The 9,454-nt window shown below is 40.5% G+C and overlaps 1 protein-coding gene across 1 annotated transcript in view; it reads right to left on the bottom strand.

Moving 5' to 3' along the window:
• Positions 1-6,021: 6,021 nt before the first annotated feature.
• Positions 6,022-9,454, bottom strand: part of Mroh2b (maestro heat like repeat family member 2B) — a 64,792-nt gene continuing 61,359 nt past the window's right edge. The window contains exons 39-42 of the mRNA XM_027401374.2: positions 9,221-9,352; positions 8,155-8,257; positions 7,140-7,205; positions 6,022-6,570 (exon numbers count right to left, since the gene is read on the bottom strand). Coding sequence (XP_027257175.1) covers positions 6,464-6,570; positions 7,140-7,205; positions 8,155-8,257; positions 9,221-9,352 — 408 coding nt within the window. The 3' untranslated portion in view covers positions 6,022-6,463. The remainder of the gene's footprint in view (positions 6,571-7,139; positions 7,206-8,154; positions 8,258-9,220; positions 9,353-9,454) is intronic.

Genomic DNA, 9,454 nt, shown 5'->3' with positions numbered 1-9,454 from the left:
GCCAGTGACTATACGTACTGTTTTATGCATTCTGGATTAGCAAGATAAATACAAGGCAAATTAAGGCCCACCATACGTGGACTTGTGTCAAAATTTCATTGATTGCTTTACCCTCACAACTGCCTGGCCTCGATGACCTAAGTGTACAGCCAGCATGCAGTAGCCTTAGAAATGGTCTTTTGTTCTCTTTCTGTAAAGTGTTATCACACTGGTAAAAGGCTCAGGCAGCTGGGAGAGTCAGCTTCAACTTTCAGTGGTTCATTGGGAATCTAGCTCTCCTTCATTAGTGATTCTGGGTCTGTAAATTAAGTCTGGGAATTGAAGAAGGGGCTGGACTCTGTTTTTTATTTTTCATGTTAGAGTTTTAGTCACTTGACCCAGAACTTTTCTGTTTATACAAATCAAGTAAGCATCAATTAAGCATCCAATTGGTTTAATTTCATGAGACACTGGTCAAACAGAGACTAGGTGTTGCTTTGACCCTGCTGCCAGGCATGACAATCACAGACACCCTCAGTGCTGCCCTTGTCTGAATCTACTACTATCGTGTCTAATGATGTCTATTTCATTCTTAGTTAGTTAAATGACTTCTCTTCCCAATGGTAGTTCTTCTATGAGAAGAATAGTGATCATGGCTCTCTTCAAGGATGCTGGAGTCATGCATGTGGAGACTAATGCATCTGTCTACACAACCCCTCACAGGCATGAAGAGACCAAAGCATCTACATAACCCCTCACAGGCATGTCTCGAGGCTCCTTTTATAGGCGATTCTAGATGTCTGTCAAGTTGACAATCAACAGAAGCTATCATAATGTCTTTGCAGTTTCTGGAGTAAGCCCTTGCCTTGGGAAGGAAGATGGTTGTTTATTTCTTCCAGGTCCTGGTACTTCAAGAATGCTGTTAATGGGAATTACTGCTCCCTGAGAAATGTAATGGCAACTTTACTGCTTTTATAAAATAAACACTAATGTTTGTTTTCTAATTTCCCCTCAATTAACCATTTATAAAATATTTAAATGAGAACCAATATACTTATCTCCTTAAATATTATTTATTTTTGGTGAGACTTTCAAAAATATCCTAGCTTTGGGGGATGAGGAGGGCATTATTGTTACATGTAGTTATACTCTACTGTTCAACTTTTCTTGCTCCTATGTGGCTGTACATTGTTGCTCATTGATCAGTCTTCCCTTATTCTCTCATTTTTCTCTACTTTCTGCTATTTCTGGATGCTGGTAATGACCTTTCCTTCTTCAGCTTCTATGAGATTATTTTAGTGTCTACACATGGGTGAGACCATGCAGCACTTGTCTTTCTGTGCCTGGTCTATTTCACTTACCATGATGGCTGCCCATTCCCCTTACATTGTCACACATGGTAGGATTTCATTCTTTTTTTTTATAGTTGGAAGGATATTCTGTTGTGTATATGTACCACATTTTCATTATATGTTCATCTGTTGATGAATGCTTGTTTCCATTTCTTGGCTATTTTGCATAGTGCTGCAGTAAACATAGGAACCCAAGTGTCTCTTTAGCATGCTAACTTCATTTCCTTTGAATATATAGTCAGTAACTGGATTGCTACTTTGCATAAGACTTATATTTTTAGCCTGTTGAAGTGTCTCCATGCTATTTCCACAATTTATATCTTTATCCAAGTGTTCAAGGACTCCATATTCTCCACATCTACACCAGCATTGCTATACTTAAGTTTTTTTTTTATTTTTGGTAATAGTCATTGTTCTTGAAGTAATAGCTCACTGTGGTTTTGATGTGAATTTTCCCTGTATCACCAATATCTCTTAGTAAAACCTTTCTGCTGTCCAGATGAGATTTCACTGTAAGAAGTAACAGACTGGAAAATAATAGACTATAGAGCACACTCTCATGATTCCAACTCCAATTTCAGGTTCTGAGAATGTGAAACTATAGTTTTCTCATGATTCCACTGGTAGCAGGGAACAGTCAGCTTTTCCCCACTTCTTTGTAGAACGGAGAAAGTTCTGGTTAACCTGTCCTGCAGGCAAAGCAGTTCTCCAAGCTCTCTATTTCTAAAGTAGAGCCCCATTTTGACCCCATTGCAATTAAGGATGGACATAGGGAACTGATCAATCCCTAGGCTTTGCCTAGGAGAATATTTGGAGGAAGTGGTAGGTAAGACAGGAAAGAAGGATATATCTTGTGTCTTTCAATGGCTCTCAAACTGAGAAAGAAGTATGAGTCACATGTATTTGGAAAATCATGTTCTCCAAATTTATCTTGCCTTCAGGATAACTACATAATTTAATAAATGTAATCTAGGACACTTTATCCCAGGGGAATACATGTAAGAATGTTTGTTGCATAAAGTTTGAAAAGTAGAGGCAAGAATAAATACCATTATTTTAGGTCATAACTTTTTAGTGTAACTTGACATGCATATAGGCACACAGATAATACACACACACACACACACACACACACACACACACACACACACACACACACACACACACAGAGTTTTATTTTGGTAAGGAATCCTACTGTCCCTTCCTTATGTTTCTCTTGATTTCATCTTGTTTTCTACTATCGTAGTATAAGGGAAATCTTCAAGAAAGTAAGAAAGAAAGAGAATTACCAAGAAGTAAAAGTGCGTAAACTTAACCGTCAGAAAGTTGCTTGCTGTCAGGGGTTTCTGACTAGTTCTCAGGTTACTATATATCTGATTAACTGTGCTTCCTCTAATTTCTGTACAATGGTGATTTAAAAGATAATTGTCAAGTTTAGGATCAAATAGTAATAAGTACTATTACAAAAATTTGCTTAATTTCAGAATCTCTTGCAGGCTCCAGGCGAAATGTTTTATTCTGAATCTTATCTTTGAAACTCTGGCAACACAGAGACAATTCCAGCTAAATGATTCCCCTGGCTTTCACTGGAAGCCTACTTGTTCCTTCCAGTCCGTAATCTCTGTTCTCTATTACAGTAAAACTCCTCATCGAAGGGTCAGCAGAACTAAACATCTCCAGTTTACCAGCAGACCACTGGCTCTCCTTGTTGGGTCCAAAGGAAACCAACAGAATTGCAAAAGAATATCATCCATAGCCTTCTGCGTCACCTGCTAGACCTTTTGGGCAGTCTGTGAACATTGCAGAAAATCTACCTCACAGCAAATATGAGTTGAAAAGTCATTGCACATGCCAGTACCAGTGAGGCAAACAACAGGAGTGACCAACAGGGATCCATAGTTTCTCCTATAGAAAGTTAACATATATTTCCTCTGTGCCACTAATTTCCTGAGACTGGCAAAAACTCTTCCTCTCAATGCTAATGTGCTTGTATTCAATCTCCCAGGAATAAGTGCCAAGGGTTCTTGGAGGCCTAGTTGGGGTGCTTGTGGTAACTGCCTGGGGGCAGGAATAGTGAGTGGGAGAGATTAATGGAAGGAATTATTATGAGTAAAATATCTAAGTTTCTTCTGCATTTGGTTTATTCTGTGGGTCAGTTGATCCAGGTATTGTTTAGCTATATGAAGAACTATTGGAAAAAGTTCTGTATCAAATTTATACTCCCATTCAGAATTATCTACAGTTCTAGTGTGTCTCAAAACAATGCATAGTTTTTTTTTTTTTTGTTTTATTTTGACTTAAGGACAGAGTCTGATATAGGCCAGGTTGACCTTGGATGTGATGGGTAGCTGTAGAAGACCTTGAGTGCCTAATCCTCTTGCCTCTACTTGTTGAGTGCTGACACTGAAGGCACTTATTACCACATCCAGCTCAAAGAAATCCTACTAAGGCTTTCCCCATACATTCTTTTTTTCCCCCATTTTTAATTTGAATTAGAAACAAGATTGTTTTACATGTCAATCCCAGTTCCCCCTCCCTCCCATCCTCCCCTGTCACCACCCCCCAATTAAAACCCTACCAATCACATACCCTTTTTGCTCCCCAGGGAGGGGGAGGCCTTTCCCTATACATTCTGAAGTTACCCAGCACAGTGCTACAATGGCAAACTATGCTGGGATACACATTTTAAATTAATTGAGACTAAATGGAATTCAATTTTAGTTTCTCAGATATGTAAAGCATTTTTCAAGTGTCCCATCACTGCATGTGGTTAGTAGCTATCACACTGTTTAGTGTAGAAAGATGAAATTATTTAATCTGTGAAGAGAGTTTCATTGTATAGTTCTATTTTGAAATGCTTTTGATTTAAAATAACCTGCCAAAGGAGGTCAATTAAGCCCACATCCCAGTATTATTTTTCTTGCTCTGTTTCATATATGTTATGTTTGGGAATAGTTTGCTATTCCATTAAGAATTTAATGAAGGCCATTACCCAGATAATACATCTATTGATTGAACATAGAAGTTTTCAAGTTATTTTGGTGGGATCATCGACCCTCTCAGGAATGATTACAACTGGTGCATAATAAATTACTTCCAAAACTTCATGGCTTAAAATGCCAAAGATTCATCATCTCACTCAGTTTTGTGGCTCAGGAATTTGGGAATAGCTTAGCTTGGTTCTGGCTTAGGAATCTCATTGGATTGCATTGTTTCTCTGGAGTGAGTGACTTAGAAGAACATCCTATCTTTTAAGAACCCATCTTGGCCACTACACTTACAAATTCACAGTGGCTGTGGTTGCCTGCACAAGACCTGTACAAGATCAAGCTAGTCACCAATCTAATGTGGAGGGAGACAGGGTTCACTGGATCCCACTCCTGAGGGTATCTGGACAGGTGGTGGCTTCTGAAAGAGGGAGAAAGTCAGTTTTCTTTAAGGGTTTGGCTGCTGGAAGGTTTACCAAATTCCAGTGGATTGTCCTATACCCAGGAGTATATGGATAGCACAAATTAGACTCAATATTATTTAAAAAAAAACAGGACAAGTAGTTAGGAAAGGGGCAGAGATGTGGGGTAGATATGGGCTGAATGTGTGTGTATGATTAAAATACATTGTATGAAATTTCCTCCCTCTCTCCAAAAAGGCATGGTGCCTTGTATGCAGCAAATACTAAACAAATGTGATTACTGATTAAAAAAAAAGAGACTGTTTTGGAAGTCACATACTATCATTTCTGAAACATTCTATTGTTTGTAAATGTCAGTACTGTTTATTGTTGGAAGAAACCATTTGGAGGCTTAAACACCAGGGCCCAGGACCATTGGAAACCATGCTGGAGACTGACTCCAGCCTCTGGAACAATGGTTCTCAACCTTCCTAACTCTGCAACCCTTTAAATACAGTTCCTCATGTGTGGTGACCCCAACCATAAAGTTGCTACTTCATAACTGCAATTTTGCTACTGTTATGAATTGTAATGCAAGTATCTCTATTTTCCATTGGTCTTAAGTGACTCCTGTAAAGGGGCCATTCAATCCAAAGGGGTTGTGACGCACAGGTTGAGAACCACTGCTCTAGCACATACACAAAGATTCTATAGAACATTAGCGTCGTGAGGACAGGTGTTCTATTTTTCCCCTCATTTTTATGCTCCCAGTGGCTGTAACAATGTCATGAGGTTTGTAGCACATAATGAATGTTTATGTGAATGAATCAAAGGACCTTAGGTCCATCAACTTCAACTCAAAAGACTACTTCAGTCTCTAGGTTTTGTAGGAACAAAAGATGTTTCTGTGAAGACTTTGAAGGTAAGAATAAGAGATTGTAACTAGTCAGAATCTTCAAGGACAGTCTACTTAGAGGAATAATGAATACCATTGCGAATTCACAAGAATGTGACACAGTGTCTGTTGTTAAATGATTGTTAAATATTATATATATACACTATATATATATGCATATATATATACATATATATCAAAGTGTATTTTGGAAAAGAGTAAATAATTGTGCTCCAGTAAAAAACATTACTACATATATGCATACAATGCATGTGCACAGAACACACACACTTTATTGCTGTGGCTTAAAAATAGAAACTGCCTTTTGGTGGAATGTCAAAAATGGTCTTTTGTAGAATAATACCTAGCATCATTTTGATGAATAAATTACAACCTTGGAGACAAGAGACAGGTTAAAGTTTATCATGTGATAATATATGAGCAGGGGAAGATTTTGGGTAGGGATTCAAAGTCTGACATAAATATTGGAGGCCTATGTATAGAAGATAACAGTAGCCTTCTTCTTTTCTGTAGTGTAATTGGGTCTGGCTGTGCCATTCTTTGGTGTCTGCATCTGCTTGGATGTAAGTTTCTCAAGAGAGCGCAATAACTTGTGCAAAGCCATGTGACTGTCACCAATCAAATAATAGGCTATCTCTGAAATGAATTTATGATATCTCTTACCAACAATGCAAGACACCTGAAAGGATCGGGAGAGAGTAGGAATATATTTGAAGATTCTCATCTTAGGTGCAATGTCTGCCTTCAGGAAGATGTAAGTTTGCAAGTTGATAGGACAAAGACAGGAGCTGGTTTTAGAAAAAGCCTAGCGGTTTATTTCTTGATGGTTTACAGTGGGATGCTGGTCTCTTTACACCTTCTCAGGAGGGTCTGTAAGGCAGCTTCAGAAGCTCTCTGGACACTAATGCAGGGGTCCTGCCGAAGAGCTTGGAGCCCTGAGATGAAAAATTAAATGAACAAGGAGAGTCAGAGCCTAGTAGGAACAATCGAGACAAAACTCTGTTTATATAGCCCTGTGGGGCTTGCTGTACAGGAAAGTCCTGTTTGGGACCCAAGTCAATGCTCACCTCCTACTCTAAAAGGTGAAAAATGATGAAGGATGTAGCTGGGTGGTAGAGTGGGTACTTAGCAATTATAAGAAGCTTCAGTCCTGAGGAGAGCGATTGGGAGAGGAAAAGGAAGAGAAGGAGGAAGAAGAGGAAAAGGAGGGAGAGGAGGAGAAAGGAGAGGAAGAGGAGTGAGAGGAGGAGGAGGCAGCCATGACTCTTTTGATCAACAGGTTTAGGCAACAGGAAATCTCATAGTTGATTGGGAATGATGTCAACAAAGGAGCAGAGCTGGAGGCTGCTATCAATTCATAGACATTCCATGGTCTAGGAAGCCTCAGAAAATACTGGATGCCAAAGTGTTCTATTTCTGGGCTGATCTAGAACTTGGAGCAGTTAGCCTCTCCTTTTCTAAGAATGGGACAAAAGTATGTGCACCAAGCAGGGGTGGTACTTACGCATGGTGAGTTGCTCTCGGTCTAATAACTCCACATATTGGCTGGTCAAATGGAGAATAATGGCATCTAGCGTCAACAAAAGAAAAACATTACTGATTTCACTGTAAGGGGAAAGTGGGCCTGATTGACACTAGTCAGAAGGCAAATGGACCAATGGGTGATGGAACAAATTATGCAAGTCTCCATGTACCTCTGAGGCTAATATGAGGTGAACATCTGTTGGGTCTTGAGCAATGTGTTTGGAAAGTGTTTACATGTCCAGCTCATTTGAAAAATTCAAAATTGGCCTTCTTTGGAGGTGGGGAGAAGGTATTGTCAGATTTCAAAACTGCATGGAATAGGGTTTCTGCATGTGTCAAATTTATAATATCATCAAGGCAATGAAGTTGCATGATCCAATGGAAAGTATTTCAAATGGAAACCACACCAGTGGGTCTGTTTACTACAGGACAGGTTAGTTGGCAAAGGCTTACAGAGCACACTTAGGATTTCATAGTAGAAGTGTCTCTAGAGATTCACTTGTTTTTCTCTTTCACAGGCATGGCAGGGAGGTAACTCAGGGAAGTGAAATGTTCTGTGTACCACAGCAGAACTGAGGGCCCCTTCTTCTCACTTCGGTCATGTTGATGCCCATGTGTTCAGCCTGAGAATGCAGAATGTGGCTCACAGGAAGGGACTGGGAAAAGCAAGGTATTTATTCTGTGGTACCAGGCCAGGAACCTGGAGACGGGGAAAACAAAGAGCAAAGGCTTGGGTTTGGTGGAGCCTGGAAGACTTCAGAGGGGAGCAGTCAAGTCAGGGGCCAGTGAGTGCTGGTGAATCAGAAGAGGCTGTAAATTTTCATATGTGAAAGGAAAGCTGACACCACATCACAGATAGCACATTTCTTCCCACTTCCTCCACTCCTGTCTTTCTCTGCCATACCAGTTTCATGCTGGGGTAGCTTTCAGTCAAAGTGAGAACTAAACGGAAAAGAACAGACACATGGAGGTCAGGACCAGGAAAGGGGGCTCACCTGTGAGCTTGACAGCTGCACTCCTGATCATCTCCCAGCTGCTAGTGAAGAAGGTGAATGAATGTGTGTGGAGGATCCACAGAATTTCCTGGTTCTTCTTGGCCTGGAAGAGAGGTGGCTCATTTCAAAGAGAGCAATTGGAAAGTGACCCCTAGCATTCCATGTGTCTCAGGAGAAAACCCTAAAGGCTAGTTAACATGCACAGCTGTTTGTAGATTGACTGAAAGCTGTCTTACAGCTGTTTCAATAATGGAAGGCTGTAACAAGTCTTTCTGACAAAGTGGCCAGAGCCCTTCTGCCACATGGGTGCTTCCCGTCAGCTGCCTGAGTTCCGCCACGTTAAGGTCCCAAGTAACACACAGAGACTTATATTAGGTACAAATGCTGCTTGGCCAATGACTAGGATTTCTTATCTGCTAGCTCAGTCTTAATTATCAGTCATAATCATAAGACTTATCTTATGGGGGATGCCAGCGGAATTCATCTTGTCTTTCTGGCAGTCACATGGCGACTCCAGAGCAGAGAGCAGGAGCAAGAGAAAGAGAGCAAGAGAAAAGCAACGACTTCCTGTTTGTCCCTGCTATATCACTTCCTGCCTGTATCACAAGACTTCTTTTTACTACATTTCCCAGAATCCTCCTCTACTTCTAGTCCTACCTAACTTGCTGCCTCACTGGCCAAACAGTACTTTATTCAACAATCAATAAGATAAACATATACACAGAAGGACATTCCCCATCAGAAGGCACTGGGGCTTTAGGAGCTAGTTAACAGATGTAGTTTCAGGACCACAGAAGAAATGATCCTTATTGGTCTTGTGGGAGAGGGAGATTCATGAGAACACTAGGGATCATTGCTATCCTTGCAAGGCTATCCTGGCCCTGTTTTTATTGTTACAACAACAACAACAACAACAAAATAACACAGGAAATATGAGAGATGTGGCCCAAAAAGAAGACTTAGGTCAGCTCCTCACTAGAGATTGATACCAATTATATATATGCTCGTGAGGTTTGTCTAGACTCCTGTCTTGCTATTTCAGTGGCACTGTCTGCTGTACACTCACCAGTTTCATGCAGAATTGCCTATAGAAATCCCTGGCCCGTGGCAGGTCCTGTTCAAGGAGGTGTTCTAATATCCCATAGAGCTCCTGAAGGCCCAGGAAAGGGATGCATATAACCAAGACATCACGGCAAGCCTAGAATACAGAGGACTTGTTATTGAAGTCTGTAAGAATGGGGTCTTTTGCCAGAAGGGAATAACTGCCCACTGACACAGTGAAAGACACAGTAAAAGTCTG

This window comes from Cricetulus griseus, chromosome 2 (genome assembly GCF_003668045.3).
Source record: "Cricetulus griseus strain 17A/GY chromosome 2, alternate assembly CriGri-PICRH-1.0, whole genome shotgun sequence".
In the NCBI taxonomy this organism is placed as follows: Eukaryota; Metazoa; Chordata; class Mammalia; order Rodentia; family Cricetidae; genus Cricetulus; species Cricetulus griseus.
Note: the sequence above shows the minus strand (reverse complement) of the source record. Positions and strands in the feature narration are given on the sequence as shown.